The sequence below is a fragment of the Orycteropus afer genome, unplaced genomic scaffold, assembly GCF_000298275.1.
Source record: "Orycteropus afer afer isolate SDZICR_OR568_19922 unplaced genomic scaffold, OryAfe1.0 scaffold00068, whole genome shotgun sequence".
NCBI lineage: Eukaryota > Metazoa > Chordata > Mammalia > Tubulidentata > Orycteropodidae > Orycteropus > Orycteropus afer.
In genome coordinates, this window is record NW_006921655.1 from 11,486,913 (window position 1) to 11,508,112 (window position 21,200).

The window sequence follows — 21,200 nt, forward strand, 5'->3', positions numbered from 1 at the left end:
CTCTGTAAATCTTCACCCAAATCCTAATTAAAAAAAAAAAAAAAAAACACTCACTGACTTAGCCGGCTATGATTTTATAACTCTGGGCAAACTTCTCAATTTGTTTTTGGTTTCCAGGTGGAACCCAATACCAAAGTATTTCCAGCAGTCTTCCTGCAGCCCACAAGCACTGCTTTGTTTCAGTTTGAGCTTGGGAAACTGAAGGTATTTATATGTCCCCTCATCTAAAGGCCATGGCACCAGAAGGCAGACTTGACCCTAGGGTGAATATTCTAGGCCTTAGAAAGCAAGGACATCCCTCTTCCTCTCATACAAATTGCAGATTAGTATTCCTGCCCCCTACACTTGTCTGTGAAATTCAGATGGCAGAACTTGTATTCTTATTTCCTTCTCCTCCCACCTCTATTGAGTATGGAATAATTAATTAACCCTCATATAACCTATTTTGCAAGTTCCTAATTAATGCTGATAAAGCCATTTGAGGTCCCCTGGATAATTTCTCTCTCTTTAATTTACAGTAGCCATTTTGGTTATCATGGGCCAGTAACTGAGGATGTCTGTATTGACATGTTTTCTAATATGATGCCTTTCTGCCTTACTGCAGAATGCAATGCCCCTGTCAGCTACCATATTTAAGAGTGAAGAGAAGAACCCAGTCCCGCAGTGTCCACCTCGGCTGGACGTCCAGACCATCCAGCCCGTGCTCTGGAGCCGCATGCCCAGCAGCTTCCTGAAGGTGGAAACCGAGCGGGTGAGCGAGCGCCATGGCTGGGTTGTACAGTGCCTGGAGCCTCTACAGATGATGGCACTCCACATCCCAGAGGAGAACAGGTACTGGAGGGCCCAAAGAAGAAGGGCAGACCTGGGAGGCAGGTGAGGCAGTGCCAGACAAGCCCACAAGGGAACCAGGAGCAACCTCACTGGCCAAGAGCCTTACTCAGTACCAAGGTGAATGAATGAAAAATCTCAGTTTCTGTCTTTACTTCTCTACTTTTGTTAATTACTTAGTTACAGCAGGAAATTCATTATGATGTGCCTGCTATAGGACCTTCATTGTAGCCCCTAGTGCCTAGACTCAGGGAGCATTTCCTCCATGTTTTTAAATTAAACCTCAAATGACCAAAATAGACATTATTTTTGATGAGAAGGGCAAGGATGAGGCATGCCTGTTTACTTAGAGAACCAAGAATCAAGCTTCTGGTCTCTCTCTGTTAAGAGATGTTAGTGGATTATTGTCTGGATCATAGGTTCAGTCCCAGCTCAACCACCTCCAGACTGTGTGGCCTTGGGTGAATTATTCACCCACTCAGAGATTCATCCTCCTTATATATACATTGAGAGAAATGCCCTCCCAAGTGGTTGCTGAAAGGAGAAAGTGAGATGGTATAGAAAACATCTTAGTATGGTTTCTGTGCATAGTAAGTATTAAACATATTTCATTGTTGTGGATATTTCTATACCTGGATCTTTTGACTAAAAACTAGAGTTATGAGGGAGAAAATGGCTGGTAACACCTGCTGAGCTACCATTTATATATCCAGTGGCTCATGGACAGCAGCAGGATAGGCTAGTGTAAGAAAGGAGCAGAGAAGACCAGAAGCCTAGCTAAGTAAACCAGTTTTGGAGGGGACTCAGATCTGGGATGGGTAAAGATCAGGAAGAACTGAATAAATTGAAGAACTGTGCAAGGATGAGAGCCTAAGCCCTGAATATTCAAAGCCAAACAACACACAGGCAAATAGAGCTCTCAAATCAAGAAGGAAAATGTGAATTGGTTTATGCCATTACTTATCAGAATGGAAATTGTTTCCTGTCTAGACACGAGAGTGCAGGTGTGTTTGTTTTCGAAGAAGGAAAAGCCAAAGGATGATGGTAGATTAAAGTTACTTAGATGATGGTGGTGGTAGATTGACAAAAGACAATGGGCTATGTCTTCTGAAGGGTTCTTTCGTATCAGGAAACAGGGGTTCCACTTGAGTCTACAAATATGAGGGCCTAGTCACCTCTGCCATGTACCTGAAATGTTTTTCACTTTAGGGGTTTTGATTTCCCCAATGAAAAGGACTTTAGATTTGGTAAACCATTTAAATCCTATAGGCTTTTGAGAATCTCATAGTGAGAAATGGTAGATTATCAGGAACTAGGTTATAGACCAGAGCTGAGATAATGATAACCTGCAAGAGAATGTGTGGCAAACTCCTCCTTCCTATGAGTTCCACCTTTGTTGGATTGAGTGAAATCCCAGGGGGTTCAGAGAGAAAATTCTGCTGGATTCTGATGCATTCTTTTCCCCATAGAGTGACTGACTGTTTGTGCTGTCCTCAGGTGTGTGGATATCCTGGAGCTTTGCGAGCAGGAGGACTTGATGCAGTTCCATTACCACACACTGAGACTCTACAGTGCTGTGTGTGCCCTGGGAAACAACCGAGTAGCCTACGCCCTGTGCAGCCATGTAGACCTCTCTCAGCTCTTCTACACCATTGACAACAAATATCTCCCTGGTCTCCTTCGATCTGGGTTCTATGACCTACTCATCAGCATCCACTTGGCCCATGCTAAGGAAAGGAAGCTGATGATGAAGAATGAGTACATCATTCCCATTACAAGTACCACCAGGAAAATTTGCTTATACCCAGATGAGTCTAAGAGGCATGGACTGCCTGGGGTGGGCCTGAGGACATGCCTTAAGCCAGGGTTCAGGTTCTCCACTCCTTGCTTTGTTTTGACCAGTGAGGAGCACCAGAAACAGAGCCCTGAGATTCCCCTGGATATTCTCAAGACAAAGGCATTGAGCATGCTGACAGAGGCCGTGCAGTGCAGTGGGGCTCACATCCGTGACCCTGTTGGGGGCTCTGTGGAGTTCCAGTTTGTGCCTGTGCTGAAACTCATTGGAACCCTACTGGTCATGGGAGTATTTGATGATGACGACGTACAGCAGATCCTTCTGCTGATTGATCCTTCCGTATTTGGGGAGCACAGTAGGGGTACAGAGGAAGGAGCAGGAAAAGAAGAAGTGACCCAGGTGGAGGAGAAGGCAGTGGAGGCTGGGGAAAAGGCCAACAAGGAGGCCCAGGCTCCATTCAAAGGTTTATTGCAGACTCGGTTACCTGAGTCCGTCAAACTTCAGGTAATTCATGGCAGTAGAAATCATACCCTTGGAAAGAACCTGGGAGGGAGACAGTGCAGCCTAGAGATGAGGCTGGGAATGTGGGCACTAGTCTATACTGGCTGCTGAAAGAGTGCATCAGAGATGCCTAGAGAGAGAGATGTCTGCCACCAGTAGATAACGTGTTTCTGACATGAATGTACTCTTTAACTCTCCCCATCCCAAGATGAAAATACTAACTGTTGTCAATAAAGCACATGCTTTAGAATTGTTTTTCTGGTTGTACTTAGGGTTTACCTTGATCTTATCTCTTTCCCTTTGAGGATCAAGGTGCTCATTTGTGAGATAGCTTTCTAGAGAAGGGGGAGAAGCCTTTGGCTGTGGAGTCAACCAAAAGTAACTGGCTTATTGGGTGATTGTATTCATCACCATGGTCTTATCATCCAGCTAACAAGTCTACACTTGTTGTGCTAGCATTAAAATAAACTGCCATCTGAGCTAAGGACAGCAGCTATGTTCACAGCCACCACCACTCCCAGTACCACCTAGAAAGCCTCACTGTTTTCTAAAATATAGTCTTTCCAGATGTGAGCTAGCATCAGTGATAGCATTTGTCTTCTGGGCACTTATAAAGCATAAATGAAAATGAATGAACAGTCTATCCCAGTAGAGAAAGCCCAAGCTCTGGGCTCCTTGGCCACTTAATAGTTATAGGAACATGTCTAAATTGGTACCTATCAAAGGCTAAGCTTTATTATTTGTAAAATGAGGATGATAAAATAAAATAAAATATACTTTTATAAAATATATTAAATATATTTTATCATAATTTTTATTATAATGTAATAAATGGTAGCAACTCCCTTATCTGATATAATGGGATTGATGGCTAGTTGGTTAATCAAAAAGTTGAGTATAGAAGGAAAAGCGAATTAAATTTTACATATAGATGTTAAACAATTTACTTAAACCATATCACTGTGCTATTTTCTTTGATGTGAGTCCACTGGCACTTAGAGTCCTTTTTTGCATAATGATTCCTGTAAAGCACCATCTACAATTGGTAGCTTGGGTGTCTTTTAAATAGACTGCTCATATAAAGGTACTTATAAAGCAACATGAGTGTGAAATGTGTCGATTTTATGATTTTTCCCAAATTTTCGGTAGTTATATAACTCACACCCAATTGTAGTATTTAAAAAAAAAAAAAAACTTTTACAGACATTCACTATTCATTCAACTTAGTTTTCATATTTCATGGTTTTACATGATACATGATTAAATGATCTAATAGGCATGACAGGCATAAACTCTGGGTCCTAGTTCATCTGATGGGAGCAGAGATATATAGATACACTAGAGAGAGTGCTCCTGGGGGAGCTCTGGTGGCAAGGTGGTTAAAGTATTTGGCTGCAAACCAAATAGTTGGTTGTCCAAATACACCAGCTGCTCCACTGGGGAAAAATGAGGCAATCTGCTTCCATAAAGATTTACAGCCTTGGAAACCCTATGGGAGCAGTTCTACACTATCCTTTAGGGTCTCTTTGAGTTAGAATCGATTTAGTGGCACTGGGTTTGGTTCTGGTGTGGTGCTTATAGATGAGAGCATTCCACCTGTGAGAGGCATCCATTGTCTGTGCACAGAGTGAAGTGGCCCATTCATCCCTTGAGTTAGCTAAGCAGAGGCAGATGATTAGAACTTCTGCTTTAATAAAAATATCAGGAATGCCCTGAGCATTAAAGGAGATAAGATATGACAAATGTCTCAGACAGTCTGACAAGTAGTGCTCAGGAAGTTATCATTATTATTGTCCTTAGTCTAATTACAGTAGTGCTAAGATTGGAAATGATAGCAATCCTGAAGAACTGATGATCACAGATAATCAGATAAGCAAAAACAAAGAAATATGAGGAAGGAAACAAGGTTCTATTTTCCATTATCCCAGACTAGGAAGAGAGTATTGGCATGTGCCATTCAGTGGTTGTTTTGTACTGAGTTTACAGCTGGGAAAACACATTCTTGGAAATGCTCTTCTCTCTCCACAAGCAGATTGACTCTGTCTTTAGTGAGCTGCTTTTCCTGTTGCTCCCCTGGGGTAAGTGATGAAGAGCTGTTCTCTGGATTCAGCCTGACTTAGAGTCAAGTAGCGTCTTCGTGGTTAATAGACATCTGTATAGTTAAGTAACACTAGACAAGTTACTCAGATATCTAAGTCTCAGTGTTACCTTCTATGAATTGGGGATGATAGCTACCTTACCAATGTACCAAAAACCAAACCTGTTGCTGTTGGGTCAATTTCAACTCATAGCAACTGTATAGGATAAAATAGAACTGTCCCATATGGTTTTCAAAGGTAAGAATCTTTATGGAAACAGACTGCCACATCTTTCTTCTGTAGAGCAGCTGGTGAGTTTGAACCACTGAACTTTAGGTTTACAGCAGAGTGATTTAACTACTGTGCAACCTGAGCTCCTTGACCAATGTTCAAGATAGTGTTAATATATACACATGTATATTGTTGCAGATGTGTGAGCTCCTCAGCTATCTCTGTGACTGTGAGCTGCAGCACCGAGTGGAGGCCATTGTGGCGTTTGGTGACATTTTTGTCTCCAAGCTGCAGTCAAACCAGAAGTTCCGCTATGATGAACTTATGCAGGCCCTGAACATGTCTGCAGCCCTGACAGCCCGGAAGACCAGGGAGTTCCGCTCACCTCCACAGGAGCAGGTGAATGAGAGCCCCTTCCTGAACCTCTACCTGATTCCTATGGAAGAACTTGAAACCCACAGAGTCAGGGTTCATGAAACTGTTAAGTGTCTGGGAAAGCCACAGGGGCTGTGGAAAATTAAAAGATCCACCAGAACACCAGGAGATGGTTGTAATCTGATATGGATTAGTCTCTATGCTAATGACAATGAGGAAGAATAGACTAGTGTCTTGGGTGGAGAAATACCCTTTCTAAACTGTACATAGGGCAGGTCTTCCTTCCTTCCCTTGCCCACTTCTGCCTCTGCCCATACCACCAAATCAAAAACCACATCACTGTCAGTTTTCACCTCAAGGATCCATCACCTAGAAGCATTTCTATCCAGCCCTTGCAGAAGTTACTACCTGTCTATCAGAGATAAGCAGAATATGGTCACCTTGTCCTGACTTGTAAGAGTTAGTGCACAAACTTCCTCACATAATGAATGTGTCCAGACCCTTTGCCAAGTGTCCAGGATTGTCTCACAAAGCTATCCCAACCCCACGAAGCCTGGAGAACAGGGTTCAGCAAGTGAGCTATCTTCTGTGAAATGTTGTATTTGTGCTTTCTACTCCCCCACTTACCCATTGAGAAGGGTACTTTGAAAAGAGTGAAAAAAAATCCTGGTGAGAAACTTCTGAGGGGGTGACACCTTGGAGAGAATAGTTTCCATTTATGCCCACTGCATGCTTGTACCCTGAAGGCGGTTGAGCACTGCTTCCTAAGAATTTAAAAGAGTAGTTACTTCTTTCAGTGACGAGATGAGTTTTCTGTCTCTGAAACCAGGCCTTTGCATCTTATATATATTTAATAAACAGCCTATCCATAAATTGTTGACAGCATAATTACCACTATTTTATATTAATAGCATAACCATATCTTGGTCCAATTACTTTCCTAGGCTCTTTTATGAGTGATAGATACTTATATCAGCTTAAAAAAATGAAGCACATGTCTTGACTTTTAAAAGATTCACTTGAATGGTACTGGTCTTGCTTAGAGAGCAGGCAAAGCTTATCATCTCTTTGCTGGAGGTGAAATAAGGCCTTTGGATTGATGGGAGTAGATCATTTGTTATGCTGAGCCGAGGATAATGCAGTAAAACTATGGTGCCCAGGTGTATGGTAGAGCTGACAATGAACAAGGTTGTAGTCACTTCTTGGGCACAGCCAGCTACCCAGAGGGAGTGAGCTGTGGGCTCGGGACCATAGTCACAGGAGACATCAAGCTCAATTAGCATAATACACTACACAAAACATTGTTCCACCTCCTACTTTGGCAAGTAGCAACTGGGATCTTATAAGCTTGCAAGTGGCCATCTAGATGCAGTGATGGGTGTCTCCTTGTCCAGAGCAAAGAAGAATGAAGAAAACCAAAGATGCATGGAAACAATTAGTCCAAGTGACTGGTACACCATGCGGTCCTCAGCCTGTATGACTATGAGATCAGAAGAACTAGATGGTGCCCGGCTGCCAGTGTCAACCACTCAGAGGGGGATCTCTGTAGGAGATCCTGGATAACAGTGGGAGAACAATGTGAAACAAAACTCAAAATCATTTGGGGAAAAAAAAAAAAAACGGGACCAGATTTGCTGGTCTGATAGAGGCTGGTGGAACCACTGAGCCTATGGCCCCTAGCTGCTCTTCAGCTCTGGAATTGAACTCACTTCTGTGGCCTCCAGCCAAATAAAAGACAGGCATATGAGGTAAACATTTACACTAGCTAGATAAACTCCTTGAAGAGAACAATCATGGGAGAATAGAAGAGCTGTGTATGCACAGGGACATAGCTCAGGGGGCAGGAGTGCATGGAGGGAAGGACACAGGGAAGAGTTAACTATGGGTAAGAAGTAGAAAGAGAGCTGTTGCATTGTGGAAAATTGTAGTCAATGTCATGAGACAAAGTGTATGTGAACTGCTGTATGGAAAGTGAATTTGCTACGTAAATTTTCACCCAAATCACAATAAAAATAAATAATAAATAGAAAATTTTAAAAAAGACCATGGCGTCCACAGTTGCCTTGCAAGAATTACTTTTAAAGGCTTTACAGATGTTGTCAGGCTGCTTTTATCCTGGCAACAGGTATAAATGTCATCTTCCTCATTTTGCTGGGCAAGTGCTGAATCTTTCTTTTGTGAATGATTGGAAGGCAGAATGATGTGGTGAGTAGAGCATCATCATTTCCTTCAGACTGCAAGGCTCACATTCTAGCTCCCCTTGTGCTCGCTGTATGGTATTAGACACATTACTACTCTACGTCTCAGTTCCTTCATCTGTGAAATGTGGATAAAGTTTGTATCTCCCTCCCAGAGTTCTTCTGAAGCTTTCATTTAGAGTACTTAGCACCAATGCCTGTTGTATAGCTTAAAAAACAGTCACACACTTGACTCTAACCCAAAGGTTGGTAATTTGAACCCACCCATCCAACTTGACAGCAGTGAGTTTGGTTGGTTTTGGTTTAGAGGCACCTTGGAAGGCAAGCCTAGAGGTCTGCCTTGGAAACCCTGTGGAGCAGTTCTACTCTGCACACATGGAATCATCATGTGTTGGGGTCAACTGGGTGTTAACTGGTTAAGAGCTATCATTAGTATTAGTGTTTGCATTTGTTTCATGCCATTGTCTATGACTCTCTGTCACTGATCCAGTAAATAGAGTTGATGCATGCTTTCTGGCATCTCCTGAACCCCACTAGGACTCAGGTTGTCCCTCTAACACTGGTCCTTATGGACGTGACTTATGCTCCTTGCTCATGGAAGGGCAATGCTGGCTCCTGCCCTTTCTTTCCCCATCTTGCCTCATACCTCTTCTGTCATCCCCAGAGCCTGGCAACACTTAATCTTTTAAGCAGCCCTCTGAGTAATCATTTCAGAAGTCTGTAACTCAAGAAATTCTGTTATAATTACTCTCAAATTTGAGCAGGCATCAGAATCATATGAAAGGCTTAATAAAACACAGATTTCCCCTGTAGTTTCTTATTCATTATTCTAGAGAGGAGCACACAAGTTTGCATTTTTAACAAGCTTCCATATGCTGCTGTTGCTGCTCCAGGAATAAAATGAAAGACGGGACACTCACTGCTGTGAAACTCAGCCTTTCATCAGCCAACCCTCCTAGACTACTAAATCACTCTGGGTGAAACCTGTCCATTCCGTCACTATGTAATTTAAAATTTAATGGTATTGAAGGATATGGGGGACTTCGACTGCTTCATCTATCTTCACCCAGCAGCTGGTGGGTTCAAACCACCAACCTTTTGGTTAGCAGGCAATTGCCTTAACTTCTGCACCACCAGAGATCTTTTATATGCTACCACATCACAAATTTGTTTATTATGATTTTGGTAACTAGATTTCAGTATTTTTCCTTTCTAATCCTATTTATTTTAATGTACATATGTAAAATATTAATCTGAGAAGCAATCATGGGTTTTACCAGTCTATTAGAGGGGTCCATGACGCAAAAGCAGCTATGAATTTCTGGGACAAAATCATAAAGGACAAGAATGATAGAGAACTGCAAAATAATAAACCTTCATGTCAGGGGAAACAAAACCTATAAACAAAACCTCTCTAAAAATGGGGAAATAAAGTTAAAATATGTATTAAAAAGTGTTAGAGAGTGTTAGTACTCTAGAGGGAGCTCTGGTAGCATAGTGCCTAAGGCACTTGACTGCTAAGCAGAAGGCTGGCGTTTCAAACCCACCAGCCACTCCTCTGAAGGAAGATGGAGCAATCTACTTCCATAGTGATACTGCCTCAGAAACCCAAAGAGGGGTCACTATGAGTTCAGTCTGACTCACTGGCACATAACAACAACAACAATGCTCTAAAGATATACAAAAAAAAAAACTGCCTTCAAGTCGATTTGACTCATAGTGACCTCTCCTTTGGTTTCCAAGGCAGTTTTTTTATAGAAGTAGACTGCCCAATCTTCCTTCCAAGGAGTGGCTGGTGGGAAACCCACCAGCCTTCTGGTTAACAGTCAAATGCCTTAGGCATTGTGCCACCAGAGCTCAGGATAAATATCCAATAGAAAAGTAGAAAAAGAACATTGACAGAAATTTCATAAAAGAAAACCAAAGTACAACCTCACCAATTAAATGCAAATTAAAGCAACAGTGATAAGACATTTTTTTACCCATTGAATGGGAAAATATTTGAAAATGTGTTAACTCTCATCTCTCATTACTGTAATGGAGATGGTAAAGTAATACACACTCTTACATAAATTTTAGTAATAATGCAAATGTTAGGAGCTTTCTAGAGGGTGATTTGGCAGTTTATAACAGAAGCCATTAAACTGTACAAACCTTTTGGTCCAGTCATTTTACTTCTATGTATTTTCCTAAGAAAATTATCACAGATGCAAACAAAAATTCTGTAAAAGTTCACTATATTTAAATGATAAAAAATGGAAAAACTTTCAGCCCTAAATCTATGGAGTATTCATAATTTTACCTAAGTTATTATTTATCTGTGTGATGGAATGCTATGCAGCTATTAAAAATCAGGGTAAAAATGGACTATAACAAAGAATTAATTTTTCACAAATTTTACATAAATAATTACTTATATGATGTAATGAGGGGAGCTCTGGTGGCATGGCGCCTAAGGCATTTGACTGCTAACCAGAAGGCTGGTAGTTCAAATTCACTAGCCACTCCTCGGAAGGAATATTGGGCAATCTACTTCCAAAGAGATACCACCTCAGAAACCCAAGGAGGGGTCGCAATGAAGCTATTCAAAATGAGGGTAAGAAAATAAGAAAATGCTCAAGGTAAGTTGTTGTAAAAAGATGGTTTTAAAAATTTTATCTAGAGTATGATGTGTATGTGTGAACATAAAGATTGAAATATACTAAAATTGTAATGGTCGTTATCTTTGGGATCACAATAACTTTTCTCCACATTTTATATAATTAATAAATTATTTCTTTTAATCAGAAAAAAAGTGATGACTACTTTTAAATGGTGAGCATCTTTTTATTATTATTATTGTGATTTGGTTGAAAGTTTACAGAGCAAATTCATTTTCCATACATCAGTTCACATACACTTTGTCTCATGACTACAATTTATCACAATGCAACAACTCCCCTTCCACTTCCTCCCCGTAGTTACCTCTTCCCTGTGTCCTTCCCTCCATGTACTCCGGCCCCCTAAGCTTTGTCCCTGTGCAAACACAGCCCTTCTATTCTCCCATGATTGTTCTCTCAAAGGAGTGTATCTACCTAGTGTAAATGTTCACCTCATATGCCTGTCTTTTGTTTGGCTGGAAACTGCAGGTATGGGTTCAATTCCAGAGCTGAAGGGCAGCTAGGGGCCATAGTCTCAGTGGTTCCCCCACGCTCTGTCAGACCAACAAACCTGCTCCCTTTTCTTTTTTTTCCAAATGATTTTGAGTTTCGTTTAAATATTTTTAACACTATTATCACTGTTTTTAAAAAGATTAACCATCTTTTAAATTTTTTTTTTAATTAAATAGAATTTGAAAACAATGTCAAGTGTCCAGGCCCTGGATGAGGCAATGTGTGACTTCTCTTGACCAATACTGAGAACTTACTAGCTATTTGTCTTACTTATCTAGTGCTGCTATAACAGAACTACTAAGTGGATGGCTTTAACAAACAAATTTATTCTCTCACAGTTGAGGCAGCTAAAAGTTCAAATTCAAGGCACCAGCTCTAGGGCAAGACTTTCTCCCTCTCTGTCAGCTCTTGGGGAATTTCCTTGTCTCCTTTCAACATCTGTGTGCTTGACTTTCCTTGGAGATCTCCATGTATGTTGGAATCTATCTTCTCCTAGGTCTAACAGGTCCTCAACCCAAGAACCCCAGTTCAAATGATGTGCTCTACTTGCAGCTCTTCTTTCTTGATGGTAGGATGTTCCTTTAATCTTTGCTCACTTACTTAATCTCTTTTATATCTCAAGAGAGGTTGACTCAAGATATAACCTAATCCTGTAGATTATATCTTGCCTCATTAACAACTGCCTGTACTCTAGCTTCATTAACATCATAAAAGTTAAGATTTACAACATATAAGAAAATAGATCACAAAACAGAGAATAATTACATAATACTGAGAATCATGGTTTAGCCAAGTTGACATATAAATGGGGGGGTGCACAATTTGATCCATAATGTTGTACTCTTTGGCCCCCCAAAATTCATGTCCTTGCCACATGTAAAACACACTCAATCCTGTCATCCTAAAAGTCTTTAGTAAACTCCAAGTCCAAATTACTCTTCATCTGTGATGCTAGAAGACAAGCTACCTGCTTTCAAAGTACAATAGTAGAGCAGGCAGAAGGTGGACATGTGCATCACAATTGGGAGAAACTAGAGGGAGATACTGGGCACCAAGCAAGTGTATCTACCTAATGTTCAGCTCATATGCCTGTCTTTTGTTTGTTTGGAAGCCACAGAAGTGGGTTCAATTCCAGAGCTGAAGGGCAGCTAGGGGCATACTCTGAGGGGTTCAACCAGGCTCTATCAGACCAGCAAACCTGGTCCTTTTTTTTTTTTTTTTTGAGTTCCACATTGTACTCCCACTCTATCATGGATCTCCTTTGTAGATCCCCCTCCAAGTAGTTGGCAGTGGTAGCTGGGCATCATCTAGTTCTTCTGGTCTCATAGTTAGTTGTATAGACTGAGGACCACGTGCTGTACCAGTTACTTGGACTAATTGTTTCCATGTGTCTTTGGTTTTCTTCATTCTTCTTTGCTCTGGATGAGGAGAGACCAGACCCATCATGAATTCTTACAGAACATACAGATAGAGTTGTAGAAACATTGCCAACCCTATACATGGTCTTGGGCACACTCTGCCCTGCATAGACATAACTAATAGCTCAGCCTGTCTACCTATCTATCCACTCTTATATCAGTGTTTGTCTTCACTGGCAGTGCAGTACTGTATGTGCAAAAGGGCTCGTCTTTGTTGTCTGTACCTCCCATGCACCTCTCCATGTCTTCCTCTTCCTCGATGCCACTGTGTTGATAGCTCACATGTGGTACATTGCCCTTCTCTTTGCCCAAATCAATACTTGTCTCTACTTATCTAACAGTATTCCCTCCCTTCCCCTCCCACCTCTTGTAACCAACATGGAAAATTTCCTTCCATATGTAAACTTTTCCTTAATGTTTTATGATAATGGGACTAATACAGTATTTAGGAGCTCTGGCAGAATGGTGCCTAAGGCATTTGACTGCTAACCAGAAGGTTGGCAGTTCAAACCCACCAGCCACTCCTCGGAAAGAAGACTAGGCAATCTACTTCCATAGAGATACCACCTTGGAAACCCAAGGAGGGGTAGTTGTGAGTTTGTGATTGACTTATTTCACTCAGAATAATGTCCTTCAACTTCATCCACGTTATGCAGTGTTTTGCCGATTCTGCATTATTCTTTAGGATTGCATAGTATTCCATTGTGTGTGTGTACCATAGTTTGGTTATCCATTCTTCTGTTGCTGGGCACCTAAGTTATTTCTATCTTTTGGCTGTTGTAAATAGTGCTGCAATGAACACGAGTGTGCATATATCTGTTCTTGCCCTGGCTCTCACTTCTTTAGGATATATATCTAGTAATGGCATTGCTGGATCAAATGGTGTTTCTAATTCCAGCTTTTTAAGGAATTACCATACTGCTTTCTACAGTGGTTGTATCATTTGACAGTCCCACCAGCAGCATATGAGAGTCCCAATCTCTCCACATCCTCACCAGCATTTGTTATTTCTCTCTTGTTGAATTTTGCTACTGGTGCTGGGCCAAGATGGTATCTCATTGTTTTGATTTGCGTCTCTCTAATGGGAGCTCTGGTGGCATAGTGCCTAAAGGCATTTGACTGCTAACCAGAAGGCTGGCAGCTCAAACCCACCAGCCACTCCTTGGAAGGAGGTTGGGCAATCTACATCCATAGTGATACCACCTTGGAAACCCAGGGAGAAGGGGTCACTATGAGTCAGATTCAACTTGATGGTTGTCAGTTTGGTTTTGAGTTTGGAATAGCTAATGATCATGAGCATTTCTTCATATATTTGTTGGTCACCTGAATATCCTCTCTGGTGAAGTGTCTATTTGTGTCCTCTGCCCATTTTTTAATTGTATTTTTTGTTTTTTTGTTGAGATGTTGGAGTTTTCTATAAATTTTAGAGAGAAGTCCCTTGTCAGATAAGTCACTGCCGCATATTTTTTCCCAATCTGTAGGTTCTCTTTTGACTCTTTTGCAGAAATCTTTGGAAGCACATAAAAATTTAATTTTTAGAAGGTCCCATTCATCTAGTTTATCTTCTGCTGTTTGTGCATTTTGGGTTATGCTTGATAGCCTATTTATGCATGTATTAGGGCCTCTAAATTTGCCCCTAGTTTTTCTTTGAGGAACTTTGTAGTTTTAGGTTTCACACTTAAGTCTTTGATCCATCTGGAGTTAGTTTTTGCATATGGTGTGAGGTACAGATCTTGTTTCATTTTTCTGCAAATGGATATCTGATTTTCCAGCACCATTTGTTAAATAGACGGTCTTTTTCTCATTTAATGGATTTCCACCCTTTGTCAAAGATCAGCTAACCATAGGTCAATGGATCTATTTCTGGGTTCTCAATTCTATTCCATTGCTCCATGTGTCTGTCATTATACCAATACCAGGCAGTTTTGACTACTGTGACTGTATAGTAGGTTTTGAAATCTGCAAGTGTGAGACCTACTTTGTTCTTGTTCTTCAATAGTGCTTTGCTTATCTGAGATCTCTTTCCTTTCCATATAAAGTTAGTGATTGGTTTTTCCATGTCCTTAAAGAATGTTGATCAAATCTAGATGGGGATTGCATTGAATGTATAGATTGCTTTGGGTAGTATTGACATTTTCACAGTGTTCAATCTTCATATCCACAAGCATAGTATGTTATTCCATTTATGTGGATCTCTTATGGTTTCTTGAAATAATCTTTAATAGTTTTCTTTGCACAGGTCTTTTGTGTCCCTGGTAAGATTTATTCCCAAGTATTTTATTTTGGGGGGTAGCTATTGTAAATGGTATTGATTTCCTTATTTCTTTTTCAGCAATCTCTTTGCTGTTATAGAGGAATCTGGCTGTTTTTTGGATGTTGATCTTGTATCCTGCCATGATGCTTAATCTCAATTAGTTCCAGTAAATTTTCTACTGAATGTCTTGGGTTTTCTAGGTATAGGATCATATTATCAGCAAATAGGGATAGCTTGACTTCTTCCTTACCAATTTGACTTCTTTTCTTACCTTTCTTGCCTTATTGCCCTGGCTAGGACTTCCAATACAGTGTTGAATAGAAGTCGTGATAGAGGGCATCCTTGTGTGGTTCCGATTCACAAGAGGAATGGTTTCAGTCTCTCTCCATTGATGATAATGTTGGGTGTTTGTTTTGCATATATGCCCTTTATTGTGTTGAGGAATACCTCTTCTATTCCTATTTTGCTGAGAGTCTTTGTCAGGAATGGGTGTTGGATTTTATTGAATGTCTTTTCTGCATCGATTGATAAGATCATGTGGTTCTTTTCCTTTGTTTTATTTATGTGATGGATGACATCGATCTGATGCTGAATGATCCTTTGATACCTGATAGGAATCCCATTTGGTCATAATGAATTATTTTTGATATGTTGTTGGAGTCTGTTGGCTAGGATCTTGTTGAAGATTTTTGCATCTATATTCATGAGGGATATTGGACTGTAGTTTTCCTTTTTAGTGATGTCTTTGCCTGGTTTTGGTATCAAGGTTATGCTTGCTTTATAAAATGAATTTTGGAGGATTACATCCTTTTCTATGTTCTGGAATAGTTGGAGTAGGATTGATTGTATATCGTTGACCAGTTGGTGGAGAAGAAAGTAGTGGCCCTCACTTAGTAACTGGAGCTGCAGGGTGTGGGTGTGTGGTTGTGTCATATGGGCATGGTTATTGTCTCCCACTCAGTTAGACAAAAACAGTCAAAAAACCATCAAAAAAGTAAAAGCAAGTGGACAAAAAAAACACCACATAAACATACAGAAACAATCACAAAAAAATAAATAAATAAGCCGCAATATCTGGGGAGGGGGCAATAAGGGAAAAGAGGTAGAGTGGGAGTACAATGAAGAAAAAATGGGGAAAATGCAAAAAGAAAAACAAGGAATGGGGGTTAACCACAAGGAACAAAAAAGTGGGAACCAGTAACAGGGAAGAGAGAAAAAGCTGAAAACTAGAACCTGGGAAGGGAAGAATAATGAATAAAATAAAAAGAATGAGAGCGAAAAAAAAGAATACTACTACTACTAATAATTTTTAAGCAGACAAAAACAAACTAAAAATAAATAAATAATAAATAAATATCTGGGCAGGGCACCCAGGCTCCGTCTGAGCACACAGACTGAGATGGAATTCCTGCCAGCACAGAAGATGGTAGGACTGAGTGACTGCCACACCTCCATTCACCAAGAGGGTGTGGGTTTAAGAGTAACAAGGAGACTATTGCACCTTTCCAGTTGTTCATGTCCAGAATGTCCTTGTGGTCCCTGGCAAATGGAGCCTAATCTTAAATCTCTAGAATCTAAGAGAAGGTTATCACTTTAAATATCCAAAATGGTTGAACCACTTGTAAACATTCAAAATGGCTACACCCTCCAGACAGGCAATAGTCCACAGCTCAACCCATCTCCCTCTTCACTTCTATTCACCGGCCACCAGTGTAGTCCTCCCTGCAGCCCCTGGCTAGCAGGGCCAAGTTTTAGGTTAATTCTTAGGTCCGTTAACACCACATAGCAATATCCAAGCTGTCCATGCTGTCAGGATCACTGTCAGATCACAGCTCCATATGTCTCCTTTTTTGATGTTTCCATGCAGCTTCTACTAGTTGGAATTTAGTCCACTTCTGTATCCTTCCTTTCAAAGTTCAAGGCTCTAGGATTATCTTCTCTATCTGTGTTAACTGGTTCCCGTTTTCTTTGTTGACAAGTGTCTGTGTAGTTTGTCTGCCTATTCAGCCGTCTTACCAGAACTGGCTCTTCTTTCTTGGTGGTAGGAGGTTCCTCCAATCTGTGGTCACTTGTTTAATCACTTTTATATCTTGGAAGAGATCAATTATAACCTGATCCTGTAAAATATATTTAATTAGCATAACTGCTTGTAATCCTGCCTCATTAACATCGTAGAGTTTAGGATTAACAGCACTTAGGATAATTACATCTCATCACAAAATGGAACATAATTATATAATACTGAGAATTTGGCCTAGCCAAGTTGGCACTTAATTTTTTGGGGACACAATTCAATCCATAACACCATTCTTCTTTTGTCCCTTAAAGATCAATATGCTTGTTAACTTTCAACTGGGAGAGAACTGCCCCTGTCCAGAGGAGATCCGGGAGGAGCTCTATGACTTCCATGAGGATCTTCTCCTTCACTGTGGTAGGCTTCCAAGAAAAAGGCTTTATCAATGAAAAGTCTATTCCTTATTTCTTCATTAGAAGGGGGAAGGGGTTATTTTATATTTCCAATAACTAGAACGCTAATTAGGAGCTCTGGTAGCGTAGTGCCTAAGGCATATGACTGCTAACCAGAAGACTGGTGGTTCAAACCCACCAGCCACTCCTCAGAAGGAAGGTTGGGCAATCTACTTCCATAGTGATACCACCTTGGAAACCCAAGGAGGGGTCGCTGTGAGTCAGATATGACTCGACAGCAGTGGGTTTAGAACACTAATTGTTCAAAAAGTGGTTATTTCCAAACTACTTACATAGACCACATAAGAAATATCTCTCACAGAATATATGATTGAAATGCCTTCTGTGAAGAACAAGATTTGCTGAGATACAAAGAAGGAAATAGGTCTCTGAAGAAAGAAAAATAATTTTTCCTGTATAAGTCATCCACAATTTACTTGAAGTTAGGTACCTGAGACTCTGCTCCCACCTGAGGCAATCCTTTCATTTTTTAGCTATTAAAATTACATACTTATTTTAATGTCTGCCATTAATGACTCTAAGCCAGTAATCCCTATTTCTATAGATATCTGCTGTTTTTAAGTGGTTATCAGCATGTGCACCACTTGTAGTTAATCTTCGATTGAGTACTGTAGCTAATAGGTTACCTTTTTCTTTGAAATAGCTGAATGTTAACTCTAGTGATTCTAGAGCTTGTTTGGCTATAGGTTAGAAAATGTTAAGTAAGCCTTGGGATTGAAATCACTTGATGTTCTTGTATACAGGAAGTCATCTTTTATTTAAAAAAAAATAAATAAAAATAAAAAAAGTAACATCTGACCAAAAGACATTATGTAGATAAATATTTACAGGAGACTGCCTATAGTAGCTTTAGAAAGAAAGTTCCAGAAGAGTGGGAAGCAGCAGCCTGTTTATGAGCTTTCTGCCACATAGTGGTTTCATGTACTGGTCAGGGTTTTTACTATGATCTATGTCTTGATAGGCGTTCCCCTGGAGGAAGAGGAAGAGGAGGAGGAGGACACCTCTTGGACTGGAAAACTCTGGGCCTTAGTGAATAAAATCAAAGGCTTACCTAAGCCAGAGAAGCAGCAGCCAACCAAGGAGGAGAACAGATACCCAAGTAAGTGACAGTGCCTTTCAATAGCAGTACCCCTAACCCTTGCTCTCCTAGAATTAATTAATGTAATTGGTCTAAAAAATGTTTCACAATAAATATCGGGCAGCTTATCTTAAAAGGAAACGTCTGACCATTATGTTGTAATTGGTGGTAATTACTGTTTTACATTTTAATATTCCTTCCTTTTGATTTAAGGAATGTATTTTTAGTGTCTTCTGAAACCTAAGGGATTGATTGCTTGGTGGGTCTGCTCTCATGGTCTGTCTACTTAAAATATCTTTAAATAGATTTCTGTTCTTTCTGTTTCCATAGTGTTACTCTTCTAACAGTTGCCATTTCTGTCACTTCTATTTGTGGTTCCTTAGCATTGAAAATTACCCTAGTGAGAGATTTAAATAATAGTGGAAGGTGGGATGGGGTTAAAGGAAATAGGATATCAGTTTGTGTTTTGTTCTTTTTTGCTACTGTGATTTGGATAGAAGTTTACAGAGCAAATTGGTTTTCCATTTAGTATTTTATACATGTTTTGTTTTGTGACATTGATTGCACTCTCCACAGTATAATGGCATTCTTCCCACTTCCTTCCTATGTTAACATTCCTTCATCCTTCTTTCCTGTCCTTTCTTGTCTTCTGTGCTTAATCCCTGGGAAAATGCTACCCCTTTGATCTTGTGTGGTTGGTTGTTATAAGAAGCACAGACTTTCTTGGTACTATTGTTCACCATAGAGACCTGTCCGTTTGGCTGAAAGTTGAGCCATAGAGGTTCAGGCTTAGAAAGGTATCTAAGGGCCATAGTCATGGGGGTTCCATCAGTCTCCATCATGCCAGTAAGCCTAGTCTTTTTATGAATTTGAAATTTTTACCCCTACTCTGTCTGGGACCTCCTGTTGTGTTACCTTTCAGAGCAGTGAGCAGTGGTAGTCAGGCATCATCTAGTTCTTCTGGCTGGTATCAGGGTCTTGAAGGCTTGGGTTCACGTGGTCCATTAGCCCTTTAGAGTAATTGTTTCCATGTGTCTGATTTTCTGCATTTTTCTTTCCTCCAGAAAGGAGACACCAATAGTTAAACCTCAGACGGGCACTCATACGTTTTTAAGACCCCAGCTACTACTCACCAAAGTAGAATGTAGAACATTGTCTTTGTGGACTATGTTATGCCAACTCATCTTTGTGTCCCTTGAGACTATGAACCTGAGCCCCCAGGTCCAACGACTCATTCCCTCCAAGTGTTTGGTAATGGCTAACAAGTTTTCATAACGCTGCCCCCTGTATGTTCTACTGTATTCATGTATATATTTGTAGCACATAAAAAACATACATAGGAATATGCTCTTCAAACCTATATATATATTCATGGGTGTAGTCCCATTCATCTTCCCAGCTCTGTTCAGCTTAAATTTCTATCTGTATATCTACTCATGGATTATAGTTCTTACTGTTATTGCAGGATTGTATATGTAGTAGTATTTACCGTTGTTGCCCTTAGCTCCTGTGCTGCTCTCAGTGTCTTCTTTTGCCTGATTGGTTTGTGCTGACTTCTGCCTTATTATATATTGCCTTTCCCTTCCATGTTAGTATGTGTCTACCCTCTACTTAGTGATTTACCCTCCCATCCCTCTAACCCCTGATAACCTTCAAAGAGTGTTTCTTTTTGGGTATAAACCTATTCTTGACTTTTTACAGTGGTGGTCTCATATAATATTTGTCCTTTTGTACTTGACTAATTTCACTTAGTGTAATGCCCTCTAGGTTCATCCATGTTAGGACATTTTTCACAGATTCGTCTTTATTTCTTAACATTGTATGGTATTCCATTGTGTGTATGTACCAGTTTGTTTATTCAGTCATTCATTGATGGGCACTTAAGTTGTTTCCATCTTTTTGTTATTTTGAATAATTCTGCACTGAACACGAGTATTCATATATCTGTTTGTTTCACAGCTCTTATTTCTCTAGGATGTATACCTAGTAGTGGGATTGGTGGATCATATGATACCTAGTTCCAACATTTTAAGAAAACACCATACCGTTTTACACAGTAGTTGAACAATTACACAGCCCCACCAGCAGTGTATGAGGGTTCTAGTCCCTCCATGTCCTTGCCAATCTTTTTTGTGTGTTTTTTCAAACTTTGCTACAAATGCTAGGATAAGATGATATCTCCTTGTTCTGATTTGCATCTTTCTAATGACTAAAGGGAGTTCTGGTGGTGCAGTGGTTAAAGCATTTGTCTGCTAACCAGAAAGACAGTGGTTCAAACCCACCAGCCACTCCACAGGAGAAAGATGAGGCAGTGTGCTTCCATAAACGTTTACAGAGTTGGAAACTCTATGGGGGCAGTTCTACCTGTACTATAGGGTCCTGTGAGTTGGAATCATCTCGATGGCAGTGGATTTCAGCTTAATAACTAATAATCACAAGCATTGTTCATGTGTTTTTTAGCTGCCTGAATACTTTCTTTGATGAAGTGCCTTTTCATGTCCTCTGTCTATTTTAATTGGATTTTTTGTCTTTTTGTTGTTGGGGTGTTGAAGCTTTCTATAAATTTAAGAGATTAGTCCCTTGTCCAATATGTTGTTGTCAAAACATTTTTCTCTGTCTATAGGTTCTTTTTTTTACTCTCTTAGTCAAGTCTCTTGATGGGCATAAATGTTTATTTTTTAGGAGGTGCCAGTGGTCTAGTTTATCTTCTCCTGTTTGTGTGTTGCTAATTGTGTTCAGTAGTGTATTGGCCATGTATTAAGGTCCCTAAGTTTACCCGTGTTTTTTCTTTATTGATCTTTATAG

At 40.2% G+C, this 21,200-nt stretch overlaps 1 protein-coding gene across 1 annotated transcript in view; it reads left to right on the forward strand.

The window, feature by feature from the left end:
- The window catches only part of RYR3 (ryanodine receptor 3), a 585,899-nt gene that overhangs the window by 302,480 nt on the left and 262,219 nt on the right, over positions 1 to 21,200 (forward strand). Inside the window, exons 33-38 of the mRNA XM_007940521.1 lie at positions 118 to 204; positions 605 to 831; positions 2,326 to 3,127; positions 5,632 to 5,832; positions 17,159 to 17,261; positions 18,279 to 18,416. Of these exons, the coding sequence (XP_007938712.1) occupies positions 118 to 204; positions 605 to 831; positions 2,326 to 3,127; positions 5,632 to 5,832; positions 17,159 to 17,261; positions 18,279 to 18,416 (1,558 nt within the window). The remainder of the gene's footprint in view (positions 1 to 117; positions 205 to 604; positions 832 to 2,325; positions 3,128 to 5,631; positions 5,833 to 17,158; positions 17,262 to 18,278; positions 18,417 to 21,200) is intronic.